We start from the raw sequence: 19,649 nt of genomic DNA, 5'->3' as shown, positions 1-19,649 counted from the left end.
AAAGGAAGAACTGGTATAAAATACGCAGTAAGAGAGATAAATGTTACCCTCTCAAGAATGCAGAGCATCCACACAATACGTAAGGGAGACTCACTGATTTCGTTTCCAGCGTTTTATGCTTCTGGAACGCGCACTGTGCTTTTTTTATGAAACATTCCCTGTTGTCTTCGAGCCCTCGTTTGTGAATTCCCTCCCACGTGCTCCTGTGCGAGCTCGCGCGTGCTTCCAGTGTCCGCCTTTGTTCTCTGAATGCGCGACAGTTTTTCTGCGTGTAACTGGCTTGTTACATGCATAAAATATCCATCAATAAACTCGTGTATGAGATGTTGTCGGGCTAGAGGTGTAATTCTTCAGGCATCTGTATGCTTACGCTGATGCCATAGCGTCCTCGTTCCACCTGGCTGACCTCACCCGGAACGTGGCACGATTGAAAAGAAGCACGTACAAGGTTTACTTTGGTTGCATCTAACTGGAGGCACCCTTCATCGTGGTCTTGTGCATGCATGATCCAAAATACAGAACAATGCGTATGCATTCCTGCAGTGAGGATGTTTAGGCGTGACACGGATTATACCGCAAGTTTTAGAGCGAAGCTCTTATGTACCCGTTCGCTCGCTGAGACGTGTCTCCATTGGCGCCATTGTCGGTGTAATCGAGCGAGAGTGTGGAACACACGCAAAAGAAAATCCACGAGCTCTGCGCCGCTCCCTCGGCGGATAACTGAGACGGTCCATCGAGCAGAGTGTGGCCCTCACAGTCATCGTCATCATAATCATCATTGTCATCATCATCAGCCTCATTATACCCACTGCAGGATGAACGCCTCTCTCATATTCCTCCAATTAACCTGGTCTTGTGCTAGCTGCATTCATTTGACCCTTGCAAACTTCTTAACTTGATTCACCCACCTAACTTTCTGCCGCCCCCTGCTACGCTTACCTTCCCTTGGAATCCAGTTTGTTACCCTAAGCGACCATCGGTTATTCTCTCTTCGCACTTCATCCCATGCCCATGCCCATTTCTCGTTCTTGATTTTCGCTAGAATGTCATTAACTCACTTGTTTCCCTGACTCACTCTGCACGCTTCCTATTTGGTAATGCTACAGCCACCATTTTTCGTTCCATATAGCTCTCTGCGTTTTCCTCTGCTTAAGTGGAACCCTTTTCGTTAGCCTCCCCATTTCAGCCCCATGTGTGAGTAAAGGTATGATGCAACTATTATATAGTTTCCTCTAGAGCGATACCCTCACAGTGGCCGGCATCAATAGACGTCCCAGGGCCCCGACGCTCTCTTTCTTTGGCTTCCCTCTTGCTCCTTCTCCTCTCAAATTCAGTGTCATCTAGTCCCTTTCGAGTAATGTACAATGAAACCTTTTGAAATGCTTCGTCTGTCGCTGCTGCTAAACAAGCTGCACGCCATAAGAAGCAGCTCAACCCCATCGACGCGGCAGCTAGGCTTTGCTTCCGGAGGACCTTGCTGTTCGCGCCATCGAGTTGGCCCTGCCATTCGCATAGCCGAAGCTAAAGAGCAGTGGTCATATTTCGCATTAAGTGTCGTACTCGTCCTCATAATGTTTTCTTTTAATGCGTAAGCATTGTATGGATATGTAAACGGTTTTCGCGTGGGCGTGACCTTTTCGGCGCAGTAAAAGAGGAACTAGTTGGTATATCGAAAAAAGAATGGTACCATCGGACAGAACGCCAAGGAAAGATGTGCAAGTGAAAAAATGGTTCATGTGGCTTAATTGGCTAAAAAATTACAGCCAATTAAGACAATAATGTGTCGAAATTGCCGGGATGGGTAATGTCGATGTCCAGATAGGGTCACGTGGTACTCTACTTTCGGTGGCGTCGGCCTAACTTGCGGTGGCGAGAAATTTGAAAGGTTTCAACGTGACCGAGTGGGAAAGGGCGTGATTTGCATGCACAAATGGGTGGGAATGGTTAGAAAGTTTTTTTAAAGAGAGGTAATGAACCAACTGCAGTCAGAAAAATTCCGAGAGCACTGCAGAATATAGAGTGTAGAAATGTGAACGCTTGAGCGTTGCTGCTTCACACGGTACATCGCGTGACCCTAGTTGAGCACTACCAGCGTTCCTTTGAACGCATCAAAGTTCACCGGCATTTTATAATTGGGTTCAGTTCAGTTCAATCGTTCAGTCGTGTCCGACTCTTCGTGACCCTATTGACCATATCACGCCACGCTTTCCGGTCTCTCACTATCTTCCTAACATCACATAACTTCATCTGCAGCGCCTCGAGGATGCCATCTAACCATCGCGTTCGCTGCCTACCCCTTCTCCGGTGACCCTCAACCTTTCCCAACATAAAAGCTTTCTCCAGCGACTCCTCTCTTCTCACCAGATGACCAAAGTAGCTGAGCTTTAACTTTAGAATTTGACCCTCCAATGAGCAGCCAGGGTTTATGGTCGACAATATCGACTGATTTGATCTTCTGGCAGTCCAAGGAGGCATCCTTCGTCGTGTTCTTGTGCATGCATGAACCAATCATATAATTGGGCTACAGAAAAAAAAAAGGCGCTGTATCTGTCACTCGCGAAAGCACGCTGACACATCTCGCGGACAAAGCAGCTACGCTCAGATATACCAATTTCTCCAGTACAGATTCTGCAGTGATCTCGGAAAATCTTTATTTGACCTTTTTCAGCTTACAACGTGAAAGTTGCACCTATGTCTTTGGGACACGGTAATATGTTGATGCTATTTACATCTTCAACATGTCATATGTGTCCCTTTAAACACGCGATAAGGGCACAAAACCTTACGCTTGACTAGCTACTGCTGTCTTGCAGTCGTGGAGCTGCTCAGCCACAGCCGCTCACTCACCAGTATGTCCATTTTTCCCGGGATGTTGCCGTATCCGTGGATGACGTCTATCTGGGCGGACTGGACCACTCGTGCCTGTGGCAGCACGCCTGAGTCGACCGCATCGTCCTCGTTCACCACTACGTCCTCTGTCAGGAACTGAGGTACGGGCTCGCCCACGGGCACCGGCACCACGTCTGCGTCGAGGGCGAAAGCAGTGAACACGCGAAGAGTTCATGCATTAAAGCAAAACCGTATTTTAGAAGAACTATTTATTGGTTTCTTTTCAATAACGCCAGCCTCGTTCGGAAGACCACTACAGTTGGGCGAGCAAGAGTTTTACGGTCATACGCAAAACGTTTTGGGATTTGGGTTCGAGGAAACAATTATCTCTGTGCGACCTTGCAGAAAAGCTTAATGAAAAACATTGAGTCACGCGGGAGGATGCGTGGTTTATGTACTTGGATAGTATCAGGTGAGGTATCCGACTAACATTTCTTTATGAGTGTGCATTCAGTTCAAAAGGTACACAATGGTAACGAACACGAAATAAAATTTAACCGCCGGAATCAAGTTTTACATGACGCCATTTTCATGATGCTATCGGCTGGTTGGACTGAGGTTTGTTTCTGGAAGCTGTGCATGATGTTCTGCTTCAAAACTTTAGAAATTAAGATGCAATCCCAGGTTTCAAGCAAGCGCAGTTTTATAACAAACCTAAAACCTGAGAGTATTCTGAGATAAAATCAATCTCGGTCTAGTGGATAGATGCATTGCTCTATATTACGGTTTTCGGGACAGCTCTCGCTTTTTGGTTTTCTTGCTAAACGAACGTTAATGCTTGCGGTGTCCCGAATCTAGCCAGTGACGGCGCCATGCACTATTCCGTACGCAGTGTGAAGCCCCCCCCCCCCCCCCCCATCCCCACCCCCCCCTTTCCTTCAAGAGGTTTCCGCCTCACCGCTTTACAGTGCGTTCTTCGTGCTGCAGTCATGCACGACACATTGCAGTTGCACGACACATTGCGGTTGATTATAAATAATAAATATTGGTCTCTATGCATTTTATTGCATTAGGTTTAAGATGATTCCTAATGCATAGCTTTTATTATTCGCATAGTTTCGATATTATGTCTGTTTATGTTTGTGCCTTTTTATGCCCCCCTTCCCTCGGCCTCCACACACAAACACACGTGGAGTACTATAATTTCATAGAGGCTTTCTTGAATCGATAAATAAATGTCAGTTATCAAGTGTCGGATTCCAAGGCATAGTCAGTGTAGTTTCGTTCATCTAAATCAGCAGTGTCACCGTAATTTTTATTTTGCGTTGCCGTGATGACTTGATTCCTATATATGCACCGATGGCGTCTCTACAGATACTGTTCAGTTTTGATCCGAGATCTGTTTTCACGCTTTAGGTCGCTTCGCTGTCATCACTTCTTTCCTCTCGGCAAAGAATATGCGAACACGCACCGGGCAGTTTCATCATCTGACGTCGCGAGCCGTCGCCGGGGTCCACTTCGGCCGTCATGTCTGCTCCCGCGCTGACGCTCAGGTGGCAGGTGAAGCCGGCGCCTGGCTCCACTAGAGCAGGACAGTTCCAGCGCACGGCATCCTCCTCCGGGGCGGTGGTGACCACAACCATGGCCTCCGCACGAACTGTGTACAGCTGCAGGGGCACTCTCTGTCACCAAAGGCTCTTATGGACAATATTCAATTCCCCCGTGCTATTACGCAGCTCCCAATGAGATTTTCCGCGCACTGGCGAGCAGTTCTTTTCGCTATATCATGTGTTGGTCTATTATATTACTGAGGCCTGCCTGCCCAGCCCCCAACAGAACAGATATGCTCGGTGCACCTTCCAGGCATGCACAGGGCAAGGAAGGTATACAGTCTTTGTCAAAAGTGTACCCAGGGAGTCTGCCTCTGAGCTGCGCATGTGGCGCTGATTTAGCATTAGTTGAGGTCCTTCCCATTGGAGTAGGTAGGACAAAAAATCTTCTTATCATCAGATTCGGAAGACTTTAAATACATTACAAGTTGGCTCAGGAGTGAACCCCCTGGGCTTTACATTTTTTACTAAGACTGTATCTTTTCCAGTGTACTTTCTAGTGGCTCCATCCGAAATTTGTTCCATTCACCAATAAAATTACGAGGTACTTTAGCGACTAAAGTAGTGAAAGGCAAAAGCCTGAGTGCCGCATTCTGCTACGCAGCTGGCACTAATGAGTAATTTATAATTGGCTTATTAACTAATTAGTAAATATGAAAGTGGTTAATGAAATAATTAAACATATAAATTTTATATTTAGTAATCGATGGGTCATAAATTTATTAATTAGTAATTGATCATTGATTGGCATATGGCCATATAAGGCAGCATTCGCTCATACAGTGGTGGTGCGCTGTGATTGGTCGCGACCTCTACGACGTCATCCCGCCTCGGTCAATCAGAACGCTGCAAAAGCGGGACACATTTTGTCCACGACAGCATGAGTCATTAAAGGCGTTCGCCTTAAAAATGGGCTTCCACACAGGAGCATTCTCCCACACTCCCACCTTCCACTCCCACTTCCACTTACAGCAACTTCCCAGAATATTACCGTACACAAAGAGGAACAATGCCACCACCACACCAATACTGGCCAAGGCCGTAGCTGTGGCATGGTAGCGGTATCTGACTCAGACGTATCCTAACCGGCGTCACAAAACACTTCTTCCCCATCCACTACACCGAGCTGCAAACAACACCGACCCACAATCTGACATTCATTTCGGTCTGTCGAACACCGCGCAACGGCGTCCCACCCATAACTCTCAACACCGGTTTCCAGCACGAATCCGGCCGACCGGCGCCGACTGGTCGAGCATGCCGAGAGGATATCGGCGACCAACGGGTGCCATATACTGATAGCAATTCTTCCTGAGACCGCTCTGACAGACACGTCATTGTAGAGTGCAAGTTGGTAGCAGTGCTTTTAGAGCTCCTTGCATGCAGGCTGTTGTCCCAGAGGTTATTGTGTGGGAGATATAGTGCATAAAGCTCTATTTAAACCGTTACAAGCGCTAAATGAACTTATGTAGCCGGCATTAGGAACTATTTCAGGCAGACCAAACACAGGCTAATCGGAATGGAAGCAGGCAGCGAAAATTTAGGATAAGAAATGTGAAGTTTTACGACATACATTTGCTGCGATCTTTTAACCCTGTACCGCCCAATATATGCATAGTGAGATGCAACAGAGCGCGAAAATGTGAATAATTTTTATTTCGGCTCGCATAACTACGTGATTGCTAGCATACCTAAAGTAAAGGGTTTCTACAGCATATTTATGAATGCAATGTATTTGAAAGTGTAAACTGCCAGAGATGCAGGTTCTCCAAAAAATAAATTAGTGCCAATAACAGACCTAACCACCGAACACTTTGAAACTTCTGTGGTCATAAAGTTGCATTCACACATGGCGGAACAGTTATGAATCCTACACTTGATTTCCAGCATGCGCCTGCGCGTTTCCACGTGGTTTTGCCGTCCTTAGACGTTCTGAAATTTTAAAGATTTGCTCTTATCAATTATGACTTTTTAAGCACTTGCGGAAAGCTTCATTTTTGCTCATTTCTGCTATCTAGAGTACATTCGTGATACGATCCTGGAAGCTATTGCTCTAATGCTACGTTTCTAATACGTGGAAACTAATGGGTTAAGAAAGAGATCTTCGATGCGTAGTTAAATTCATCCCATATAAGTAGTTTATGAATCTTAAAGCACTCTGAAATTGTGCTCAAATATAAAGGCTCGTGCATTATGTCATGAGCTAAAAGCACATCTGCTCAATCATAACAGAAATTTGGAATTCTTCTGGGTGCGAACTTTTTAAGAATTTTGTTTTAAGTCGTATATGAGAGCTCAACGTTCGCTCTTGTTGTGATAAGCGTTACAAAAAGAACCTCTGAGAACCTCTTGAAAATTCTTAAAATTTTATCATCATCATCATCATCATCATCATCATCATCATCATCATCATCATCATCATCAGCCTGATTATACCCACTGCAGGGCGAAGGCCTCTCCCATATTTCTCCACTTAACCCGGTTCTGTGCAAGCTGCATCCACTTGACTCCTGCGAACTTCTTAATCTCATCCGCCCACCTAACTTTCTGCCGCCCCCTGCTACGATTTCCTTCCCTTGGAATCCAGTTTGTTACCCACAGCGACCATCGGTTATCCTCTCTTCGCACTACATGTCCTGCCCATGTCCATTTCTTCTTCTTAATTTCTACTAGAATGTCAGTAACTTGAGTTATTTCTCTGACCCACTCTGCACGCTTTCTATCTCTTAATGTTACCCCTACCATTTTTCGTTCCATAGCCCTCTGGGTTGTTCTCAACTTAAGTAGAACTCTCTTGGTTAGCCTCCACGTTTCAGCCCCATAGGTGAGTACAGGCAAGATGCAACTGTTTAAAATTTTATACGAAGAAATACATATTTGTAACTTCTACACTCTCCACTGCACGTCCTACATCGAATATTATATATGGGCCTAAGCAGTGTATGACGAAAGCGCAGTTAAGCGCGCTGTGGCCACTCACGTCGGAGGCTCCCACCGGCGTGGCGAGGACGACGATGTTGTAGGTGCCGGGCCTCCAGTAGATGTAACGGGGCTCGCTGGTCAGCGTGCCCCGGGTACCGGGCAGACCATCGCCGAAGTTGAAGAGCACGGTGGCATTGCGGCCGGACTTGACAGCTAGATGCAGCGTGACCTCCTCGCCCACGTTGACCACGGACGAGGACGGCATCACGCGCAGTCCCTCGACGGGCGAGAACAGGTCCGAGTGGAAGAAGCGTGTCGACAGCTGCTCGCCTTTGTCGCACGCGTCTTTTTTGGTGGCCGTCAGCCGCTCCGCTGTGACATAATGCATTGTGAACACACGCAAAAAAAAAAAGAAGGAGAAAATTACAGGACTGCACCTAGGTCTGCTTCAGAACGGAAATGGCGTCACTTTACAGGACTGTTTTCACGAACTCTATCGTTATTGTCATCCCTACCATCATCATCATCACTATCGCTACTACCATCATTATCATTATCCCTAACTGCATCTTCATTGTCATCGCTACTACCACGCTCGCACCTGACAAGGAGAATTACGATCTGTTCCTCATGAGCCCGGAGTGGAGTGGTGGTTTGTGCTCTCGGCTGGGGAAGAAAGGAATACTGTCAGACCGCGCGGACATTTCCTGCTAAAAATATATACACCACCCATAAAGCAAGAAAAATGGGTGCACTACGCTATGATATGCTTAAGTGACAAACCTCAGCGGAAGTAAGGACAAACGTGGAAGTTCTTTCTTTTATATCTATGCTCTTTTCGAGACTTTCTTATTTCTTTCCTTCACACACAGTGCAGACATCAATGTAAGCCTGCTAGCATGCTCCTATTCTAACTACTTGCATACACTCGCCAAGATTTGAGAAACATTCCTAGCGGTGTCTGGTGATGTCTTAAAAATATTAATTGAAAACTATTTCGTTTTGCGCGACAACAACGATATCTACACGAGGCGCGAGACACCGGCTGCCTAAATTTCCTAGATATATATTCAGGCTAAGGATATATCTAGAAAATTCACGGCGGAATGCACAGGTTGGTTACGGCCCCGTGTTCGTCACCTCATCATAGGGAACAGTTAAGCGTGGTCGGCTGAAGCGTGATAGCAGGCGTAAGGGGTGAAATGCGATTGGTATAAAATGTGATGCTTTATTCGTCTGCTCGGATAGCAAGGATTACGGCGATTGCCGGATAGCAGCGTTTCCGAAGCAACCTCTACTCGTTCCCGCCTCAAAACGTTGAGATAGCACTGAGGCACAAGTTTACAGTTCGCTCCTGCAGATGGCGTTAGGCGTTTAAAGACTGCTGCTGCAGGCATATCACATGGGTTCGAACATCACCAGAAGTTGGATGCGGAAAACATGAAGTTATGACGTTAGTAGCGACTATAGTAAAATATTAATCGCGGAAGATTTGCAAGTGCTCATTTATAGTTTGTTCATGCATTCGAGGGTGACCTCCATGTACTGTCTACCATGAGTGAACGCAACAGGCTTTGAAGACACTGGTGCGGTATTTTCGATGCAAATATTGCGGCAAGAAATGTGACGCGAGGTGAAGTTTGTGCTGTGAAGAAAAAAAAAAAAGCTCTACGAATAAAAATCGCCATTTACGCGAAGTGGTAAATCTGTAGTACGGGCCTTTTTGTTAGCTAAACACTAAGTCGCCGTGCAGAAGCTATTGGAGTTTTTGCACTCACCGAACGGGTCGTCGGAGCATAGGCAATAACGGTTGGACTGGATGCCCGAGTAAGGCGCCGATATGGAAGCGCACAGCTTCTGGCAGTGCCCTCCATCCATGCCCTTGGCAGGGTCGTAGCCGCCGGGAGAGAGCTGGAAGTACGACGCCGAGTCCGAGCGCAGACAGTCGCCATTCTTGAGGGCGTCCGCTGCATTAACGCGCCCCATGGCAGGGATCCGCTTGTGAACACCCACAACCGGCATTAAGTCTTACGGTGCGCTATCTCACCCGATGCCCTCCACGGAGCGAAGGCTTTGCACTGAGCGCACAAACTGGTCTCAGAAGATTGTTCTTTTTTTTTTTCTCATCGGGTTTTTAAACTATATAACAGTGGCTGCGTTGTAGAGCATCTACCGCATCTACTTTGGTGGACTGAAATTCCGTCTCCCAAGGGAACCGGATGGGATGGATAGAATATAGGAGCGTCCCCTTTGAAACGGGGTGGTAGCAGTTGCTATCATGCTCGTTTTTTTTCCCTATATTTTAATCATTGTTTTAGGTTGGTTAACTATACCATCATCTCATTGATTTAAATTGTTTCTACATTAATAACATTACGTCACTTTTCTGCTTTTAGGCCACCATTCTTCCAATCGTTTTTTGCTAGCTACCACCGCAGGTTCATTCACCCTGCCACTGGTATCTCTAAACCCCAGAGCTTTAGGAAGGGTGACTGCGCCTGCATCGACTTCCGGATGGATGCCATTACATTCGAGTATAAGATGGTTAATTTTTTCTGTGGATTTACCACATACTGCACATGTGTCATCTTCATGGGTAAATTTCTTTTTTTAGCTGCGTGTTTAAGGCACCCTGATCTATATTTAAAAAGTAGGACACTGCCTTTTGAGTTATCAAAGAAAGATTCTTTCCTGATCTGCCTTTTCACCTTTCGGTATAGTTCTACACTATGCTTCTTTTTCATAGAATTTATTCAATTTTTACCTTCGGTGTTTTTCGCCGGTTGCTTAACGTTTTTTATTTCTTCGTCCTTGTGACCAGCATACGCCTGGTTAGTTTCCTAGTACTTTTCCTCCATTGTGAGTCAAGGCTTTTAAGGTATAGGTATTTAAATACTTTAGCTGCCTACCTGTGGCTGTCCAGTTTCCTCAGGCGTTCCTCATATAATATTTTACTCTGAGCTTCCCCTACATCGAAATATGCCTAGCCCATATCTCCCTGTACCGCCTCATTAGTGGTTTTGCCATGGGCACCCAGTGCCAATCGTCCGACGGCTCTCTGATTTATTTCTAATGTCGACTGTACCTCTCCTTTTCGGCACAAAACCGCATTTCCGAAAGCAGGCCCGGGCACTATAATTCCTTTCCAAACACCCCTCAGCACCTGATACCTGTTGTATCTCCACAATGCCCTATGCATCATTATCCCGGCATTTCTTCGCCCTTTTATCCTAAGTGATTGCTCATGCTTTTCAATGTATTCTAATCCTTCGTTTACCTATACCCCGAGCTATTTATATTCTGCCACTCTGGGTATCTCATGCCTTGTTTTTTAAGACTCTGATTAGTTGAGCCGTTGAGAATCATCAGCGCCGACTTAACTGCGCTAAAACTGAAGCCTAGAGCGTCCCCTTCGTCTCCGTAATACTTAACTAGAGTTTGCAAGTGTTCCTGGCTACCTGCTAGAAGCACAAAATCGTTTTCATACATTAAACTGAGGAGGCGCTGCTCTGACACCTTTCCGCCTAATATATATGACAGGTTAAAACCTAGGTTACTTTCTTGTATCCTCAATTCCAGATTTATCATATAAATCATGAACAGCAGCGGTGATAGAGGACAGCCTTGTCTTAATCCTTTGCATACCTTGACAGCGTCCGTACTATTTATCCCTTCGCATGTAATTTCTACTTTGTTATCCCGGTATATTTCCTGTAGGAAATCTGATATCTCATGACCGATGCCTTCTTCTTTTAATATGTTCCATAGGAGCTTCCTGTTTACTTTGTCGTACGCCCCGTTTATGTCTAGGAAGGCCAAATACAAAGTACTATTTGCCACTCTAGATATTTCGATGCATTGTGTATGCACGAAAACGATATATCATCTAAGCGCCTACCATTTCTAAAACCGTTCTGAAGTTCTCCGGGCATCTTCGTACTTTATACCCATGATTGCAGCCTTAATTTCACCGCCTGCATGATTAACATGTATATAACATGTTATGGCAATCGGCCTGTAGGATTTTATGCGCATCCTATCTCCTTTCCCTTTATAAATCAAATTCAGTTTACTCTGCCGCCAGCTGTCCGGAATTTGCTTATTCGTTATGACGGTTTTCAAAGCTTTTAAAAACATTTCCTTACTTTTTGGACCAAGTTCATTAAACAGCTTGATAGGAATTTCATCTATTCCTGTGGATGTGCTTTTAGGAATATCTTTTCCCGCCTTTTTCCGGTTTAGATTGGTCAGTTCTAAGCCAATTTGTATTCGGCTATCTTGTGTTGCTCCCCGATTTGTGGAGATTACCCTATCGTTGCTCTTAAATGACTCGGCTATAACTGACGTAATGTAGTTGACAGCGTTGTGTCCCTTTAAACAATTTTCATCGTTATCTTGAATCCAGTCCTGCTTTATTTGATACTTTTTACCTAGCCAGCTCAAATGGTTCCAGAATTTTCTTGGTCCGCCTTTAGTGGCAAAGTGTACTTCAGCCATCCAGCGATCGGTGGACTGCTTGATTTTACTTTGGACGAGATCCTGTACATCAAATTTCTTTTGTCGATACGATTCGCATTTTCTGTCTATTTCCTCCTAAGATACCTGTACTTTTTTTTTGATCGCGGTGTTCCCTTGAAGCTGCCCGTCGTTGTTCAATGGCTTCCCTGATTTCCTTATTCCACCAGCTCCGTAACATCGTCTTTCCATTCCAGCGGTTTCCTACTTTAACCTCCTTAATTTTTCTCCTTATGGGTAGTTCTACCTGTTCATAATCCCAGTTTTCCATGGGGCTTTTCTCTGTTGCTTCCTCTATGTCTGCTTCTATCTGCGCTATTTGATCGCCGTTTATTCTCGCGTTTTCTTTTTGTCTAAATTGCGTTTCTCGTTTCATCAAGGGTCCCATCTGCAGACTACTACGTTTATGATCACTTCCCAGACTACACTCCCCTTCTTCGTCTATTTTTACTTTTACCAGCTTGCTATAAATTCCCTGCCACATTAGGCAGTAGCCAATGGTTGTCTGCCTGTTCCGGAACTCCCATGTGATTTGTCCCTCACATTTTGTTTATTTACAATAACTAGGTTGTATCGCTCACAGAAATCTAGCATTAGCTTCCCGTTGCAATCCGTGTATCTGTCTAGATCGGCGATATTGTCGTTCATGTCCCCCAGTAGAATAATATCGGGCCCGTCTCCAAACTGGCTTATATCGTCACTGAGACGTCTAACGAGAGTCTTGTTTCCCTGCCCGCAATGGTCTCCTGTCCCTAAATAAACTACCCATAGCCGTGTCCTTACGCCGGTAATTGTTCCTGATACCCAAATATGTGTTTTGCAAGATGATTTTATTTTTTGCCAATTTGTTCCTTGGTGTATCAACCTACTTACTCAGACGGGTAGAAGCACCACCACGGTAGGGTCCTCAGGTTTACGATGGTTGTAGTATTTGAACAAAATAATGTTCATTCCATCCTTTGTATCGATATTAGTACAGTACTGGCGGTGCGTTATCGATTTTGAGTGACGTCTACTGTCCTGCCTGCCGTCTGTAGCACAACATCCGGACGCTTCTGTTGCTGAGCCAGAGTCCTGAAGCAGGGCTGCTTACGTGTGGATTACTCGATGTAGCGAGATAAATGCTCATGCATATAGTATGAGTACGACTGGTCGCATTCTCTGTCACCCAATTAGCTTGTGACGACTACGAGCATGCGATACATTATACTTTGCAGCAAACTACATATCCGTCTTGTTTTACTTTTAGGGGAAACGGCATCGTAGTTCTAGTGAAGGTAGAACACATTAGCGCATCACATGGCTCCAATGACAAGGCTGGATACAAACAAGCGGCACTTACGTGTTTATGAAGCCAATAACTTCTCTGAAGAGAAAAGGGCCCACTAACCGAAAAGCGCTGATTTTAAAATAGCATAAAGTTTTAAATTTGCCCACTACGCTGACATCACGGGAACGCGAGAAATCAGACGCGCATAAAGAGACCAGAAACATCGACGAGTGTTCTGTCCTCGACCGATATTTCGGGCTTTCGTAATGTAAATTGTATATCATCTAGACCGATCAACCATCATCTTAATGCCGCATCTATCGTATCACCCATCTCGATAACTACAGCCTGGTTGGTAAAGAAACTATTTTTACAAGTTCGTTACAGCTGACAGAGAGACGAAATGACCAAATTTCAACAGAGCGTCAAAATATCCCGGTGGACGATATGCGAAACAGCTGCTTAGACACATGACAACACAGTGCACTCATCTTTCGGTCGCCCTCTTGGCTAGGTCACACCGGAGACAGTCTGCTATACGTGCTTTTTGTTATTGATAAAGTGTTGTTGAATCTCGCACCACTCAACTTTGGAGGTTATTCCTTACCATATGCAGGCTTGCTTTTTGTCAGCGCCAGCTTGCTTTTACCGCGCCCTCAGCTTCACTTCAGATATGGCTCTGAAAACGGTAAGTATCGGCCCGAAAAGTGGTCGAAAAGTCGCACTCTGTCTTTTTCGCTTTGTTACGCTCATTTGGGCATTGGTTCATGCGCCATGCGTTATCATGGCAGAAGAAGAACGCTAGCAGACGACGGAGAAGGATGAGGCGGACCCACACACACCTTGTCCGTCGTTTGCTAGCGTTCTTCCTTTGACAGTGATTAACCAACTCGCCCACCAACATACCTTGGTTTTTATGGCAGTTTTATTTCCAAGCGGACAAAAATCCTCCATGTTGAGTAGAAAGAGGTTAGCTTCTCCTGCTTCTCAGACATTCACTGCAGTATAACCACACATGGTCATCGGCTGCTGCACAATGAGATCTCTTTAATGGAACAAACGATGTATATCCGCCATTTTGAACATTCCTGTTGCGGATTTCGACGCAGATGGCACGAATGGTTATCATTGTCTTAGCCTATAGCGCCACATTTTAAACGACGTAGAGAAAAGGGAGGCGGGGGGGGGGGGGGGAGGGGTGAAGATATTTTAGTTTTGACAGTCTATTTATCAAAAGAAAAGTTGATGTTTATATTTGGTTCAGTATAATGAAACTTGAAAAAAATTAAACAGTGGATGCAAAAAATTCGCCATTTTACGTGGCGTTCTTAAATTTGGCGGTACCAAACAAGCCGGATTCATTGAAATACTTCATCTAACATTTCACCTTACGTTTCGCTTTATACTTAGGCAACCAGAAAAGGTTTATGTGTTCGCCTAAATATAAAAATGGGACTGCTTCCTCTAATGGAGGAATTCTTGGCGACGGTTACTGCTGGCTTCAGCTGCAGCCGACTACAATAATGGTGGTAAGACGCAGATAAGTTTTTTTTTTCTTCAAATTTCCTACCTGTGATGCTATAGCGACCTTCCTGCTGCTATTAAAAGTGCACTTTACTGGATAAATAGCATATTTTCTCATAGAAGCAGGCGACAATATACAAAATAACTTATGTATTTACTGACGTGCTGGTCCAGCTTTGTGCAGACATGAAGTCAGAGCGCTGGCTTCTGACACTCGACCGGCTCTCAAAACACTGAGTGGTTTCTTCGTGGAGCTGGCTGCTGATGTTTGCCGCAACAATAACTAAACCGACTATAAAAATCAGGGCGAACTTAGGCTTCCTCTTAAGGGCATGGTGGACACATGATTGCGTAAAATGGTTACAGTTTTATACATATCTCTTTATTCAGAGCAGCCCAATCAATTCTGATCGCGCACCGTCTGATGAGGCAGCGGCGTACATTAGATTTTAGTGGTTCCGGTTGCTTCCGCAGGCCAGCGCCACTTCAGACAAAGCGTGTATAAACAGCAGCATAGGCTTTGCCCTTAATAAAGTTTTCGCTTATTGTTGCCTTACTAATTGCATACACACCTTGTAGCACACAACCGTAGGATGTCACTTTAAGAGTGTAAGATCACACGACGTATATACACATTGTCGCTTGTTCCCAGAACCTACAAGCGTGCCTGGCGTGTCTACATAGACACTACGTTTCTGGATCTCGAAGAAAAGTCGTGGCTCAAATCTTGCACGAAATATTTTTTTTTATGGAGTGAAACCTTCTGAGACGTGCGGTGACTTTTTATTTCGCTTGTGACGTCGTGTTTTATTCATTTTAACTCGATGCCGGATGTCACGTTTAACCTGGTCATTGCGGGGTGTTTAATATTCCCGCCCGAAAGCATGTTGCTATGACGTCATGACCCTACCGACCAATCATGACTATCCGCCGACGGCCAACTAAGTAGACGGTGACGAAGCTGAATTTTCTGACGCGTGAGACTTACGCTATCGTGTGTAACTAATTTCAGTCCCTTCATACGTAAATAACAAATCAATAATGATCTGTCCATGGCTGTATTTAAACTATAGTGCTCCCCGGGAAAATTAATAATAATAATAATAATAATAATAATAATAATAATAATAATAATAATAATAATAATAATAATAATAATAATAATAATAATAATAATAATAATCATAATAATAATAATAATAATAATAATAATAATAATAACAATAATAATAATAATAATAATAATAATAATAATAATAATAATAATAATAATAATAATAATAATAATAATAAATAACAATAAATAATAATAATTGGTGCACAGAAAGGGAAAGGCATCCGTAGCGGCGTTTACATGACTCGTCAGGAGCGGGTTGAGTTGAGTTGTTGAGTTGAAAAACTGGTTATAGGGTTCATGTAAACCCCGTCGGGTCGGGTCGAAAAGACGACGGGTCGAGTCATGGTCAACTCCCGCGCAGGGGGTGTGTTGATTGGACTAGACCTCGCTGAAGGAAGCATATGTAAACGCTGTCGGGTTGGGTCGGGGCACAGTGGGAGAGGAGAACAGTACGGAAAATGCTAGATATGCGCGGGGGAAAAATTGGAATCGGATGCCGTCTGCTAGTTCTTCGCCCTCGCCGCGAGGTACCGCTGTTACCGCCGTTCGTCCAGAGCCGGTCGTGCGCATCGTCGTGTCGGGCTCATGTAAACCCGGTACGGTGGAGTCCACTCAACTGAACTCCCCAACTCGACCCTACGCTGTTGTGTGAATGTAAACAGGGCTACTGACACTTGTTTCTGTGGACACCTGAACCGCGCCGTAAGGGAAGGGAGGTAGGTGGGAATGAAAGCGGAAAGAGAGAAAGGGAAGCCGTAGTGGAGAGCTCCGGAGTAATTTCGACCACCCGAAGTTTTTTAACGCACAGCAAATTTGGCTTTTGACGAAAGTAACGACGACAAGTGTCTCGCATCTCGGTGGCCACTTTAACCGCGCCGCTAAGTAAGGGGTGAAACATGAAGAGAAAGAAGCGAAAGACCAAGGGGCGCTCTAGAATAATTTAGACATTATTATTTAACAGCGCGAAAAAACGAGGACGTTAACACACACAACATGAGCGCTGACTTTCAACTAAAGATTTATTATCACGAATGACACTTATACATAATCCCGCAAAAATACACACACAAAATCTCACTTATCCTAGTCTTAATCTTTCTGCAACGACTTGTTAAATAATGGATAGCAACCAACTCGCCCAGATTTCTGTTCTTCTTAAGGTCATTTCTAGATCCCTGGGCTCCGTCCTTTCACCGTGTTTCTCTTTTAATAATCCGGCCATTATTAGTCTCGCTAGTTTAAGGAAGATTAAGACTAGGATAAGTGAGTTTTTTTTTGTGTGTATTTTTGCGGGATTATGTATAAGTGTCGTCCGTGATATAAATCTTTAGCTGAAAGTCAGCGCTCGTGTTGTTGTGTGTGTTAACGTCCTCGTTTTTTCGCGCTGTTAAATAATGGATAGCAATTAACTCGCCCAGCTTTCTGTTCTTCTTAATTTAGACCACTTGGGTTCCTTCTTTAACGCGCACTGACATCGTACATCTCACAGATGTGAGCTTGACGATTAGATGATGTACTAAGGAAATACGTTATTCGCGACCGCACTGCATGCTTTAGCAACACTGGCATAAGTTGAAATCATTTGCTTAAGCTATCTCTTCAGTCAAGCACGTGCCAAAAAGTTTATATGCAAAACACTGTGCGCTGCCAGAGAAATAATAAAAGCGCGAAATCGGTTCCTCATTTCGATCACAGATAAGGGTCTTGCCCGTATCTGATTTAATCACAAACCACCTGACAAGGTTTGTGGAAAATCAGCGCGTGAAATGGATGCTGTGAAGCGGTCGTTTGTGTTTAGTTTGTAGAAATTAGCGCCCCAAAGGTACTCAGGCTATTAGAGACTACGCTGTAGTGAAGGTCTCCGGAAATTAGACCACCTGAGGTTGTTTCACGTGCACTGACATCGCACAGCACATAGACGCCACTCCGTTTCGCCTCCATCGAAACGCAGTCGCCGATGTTCAGGTTCGAACCCAGGCACTCCGGTACAGTAGTCGAGCGTCTTAACCACAGCACTACCGTGGCGGGTTGATGTGACCGGTGCGCTCATAATGACACACTGCATTACTATTGGTATACTGGAGCTTATTGAAAGGATCTTAAGCAGTAAAATAATAAGAAACTGTAAGCTGAAACGTGTCTTGTTCCGGCAAGCATCATACTATCCTCACTGAGTGCATAGTGTAGCGCCATAGCGCGTCGCATTTGTCCTTAACAATGCGCAGACATCTCTTTGTAACATCGGGAAGCAATTACGTTTCAGTGATGGAATCCGCCATTCTTGTCGGACTTGTGCAATGATGGATTATCAGTATTACTAAACTTATGGCAGCAGAAAATATTAAAGAGAGAGCAAAAAACTTTATCCCTGTGTCCCACGCTCCGGGGTAAGTATGGACCAAAGCCAACTCGCCCAGCGCTCTGTCCTTGCTACGAGCTACAAGGCGATTCGAAATAAGGGCATCATTAGCTTTTCTCTTGTGGCATTATTCGAAGTCATATGTATGAGCTTTGAAAATCTTTTCTGAGAAATTCTTATCGTATACTCTATCACTGAAGTCTGAATCAGTTGTTCCGTTATGCAATTTGTAAAAGCCTCAGCACGAACGCTCACAGAAGGATATTTCTTTTTTTAGCAGCTATTGGGATTTCAACGGCTCCTAACAGGCCTTTATGTTTGCTGATTGAATAATGCTCATTCGATTCTTTCAGCGGCTCGCGCAGTCACGCGTACGTTTCAAACAGCCGCATTAATTGAGTTGTTAGAGGTGTTCAGTAAATTTCATTCGAACTAGCCGAGCTTGAGTATAGCGTTTACCACAACGCAGTTTGTAAGAAGCACGAAATTATCAACCGCAACCTTTCTCAGCAATGTGCATGGTATTTTGGGTCCACATTTTCGCTCAACGTTTCTATGCGGGTACCTTCGGTTTCACCCCATTTTCATCACAAAACAGCATGTAGGCCATGACAGGGAACCTACCCCATGATCACGAAAAGCTCGTGGCTAAAAGTTGGAGTTCATTGGAGCTTTCCTGTAAAACATGTAAAGGTTCGTGCAAGTTAGGCAAATATGCTTTCTGAAGGCTGGAGCAGCATTAACTTTCTTACACGAGGACACTTTGCGTCCTCACTCTTCCCTCAGTGTATGCGGCAGAAGGTGTGATAGTCGCGGTACACATCTACTATGCCTGCAATATAGACTCTTCTTAACAACAGAGAAAAGAGTTGTCTTACCATTTTGGATGATTGCCCCCAAGATGGCGAAACAAATGAGCAGCTCTCGCTGTGAGAAGCTAGGGGCTCCGAGAGCCCCTTTCGTGGCTACTCTCATAAAAAGTGTGATCCCTGGTCGTAACTTTGTCTTGTTTGGCTTCAAGAAGAGTTCAACCGAAATGTCCAAAGCAAGCACTCAGGGTCCACTTAGTGATGTTTTTCAGAGGATCACTGTCATAGTGAAGGAACGCAAGATACCTGTCTTGCGTCGGTGCAAGTTGGAGTCCTTTCTTTGTTACGCTAAATAAAAACACTGAAAGACGTGCAGAGGGTTTTTAACTTGACCTGTACCACCAGGAAGTTGTGCCGGCTTCTGTTCACTTCTCTTCCCTCTGACCTCAAGTAACGACTACTGAGATGACTGAGACGATGTCAGGCTTCCAGCCAGATCAAGCCATACTTTCTTGCTCAAAGGCTTTAAGAGTGCACTTTGACATAGCTGTGAGCGCAATCAGATTGGCCGAGAGTCTTCCTCTGAAAGTACACACACACAGTTAGATTCGTCCGTCTCTCTACAGAACAATCTTTACGTCCAGAAGGTCAGCAAGCCAGGGGACACTAGGGAAATTTTCCACAGGTCCGAGCC

The 19,649-nt window shown here is 44.8% G+C and overlaps 1 protein-coding gene across 1 annotated transcript in view; it reads right to left on the bottom strand.

Annotated features, from left to right (window-relative positions):
- LOC146189629 (polycystin-1-like) overlaps positions 1-19,121 on the bottom strand; it is a 71,805-nt gene extending 52,684 nt beyond the window's left edge. Inside the window, exons 1-5 of the mRNA XM_084605310.1 lie at positions 19,025-19,121; positions 9,140-9,328; positions 7,420-7,733; positions 4,301-4,496; positions 2,848-3,023 (exon numbers count right to left, since the gene is read on the bottom strand). Coding sequence (XP_084461436.1) covers positions 2,848-3,023; positions 4,301-4,496; positions 7,420-7,733; positions 9,140-9,328; positions 19,025-19,121 — 972 coding nt within the window. The remainder of the gene's footprint in view (positions 1-2,847; positions 3,024-4,300; positions 4,497-7,419; positions 7,734-9,139; positions 9,329-19,024) is intronic.
- Positions 19,122-19,649: the final 528 nt, after the last annotated feature.

Source organism: Amblyomma maculatum, chromosome 5 (genome assembly GCF_055883805.1).
Source record: "Amblyomma maculatum isolate TAMU_Amacu chromosome 5, ASM5588380v1, whole genome shotgun sequence".
Classification (NCBI taxonomy): domain Eukaryota; kingdom Metazoa; phylum Arthropoda; class Arachnida; order Ixodida; family Ixodidae; genus Amblyomma; species Amblyomma maculatum.
This window is presented reverse-complemented; position numbering and strand designations above follow the sequence as displayed.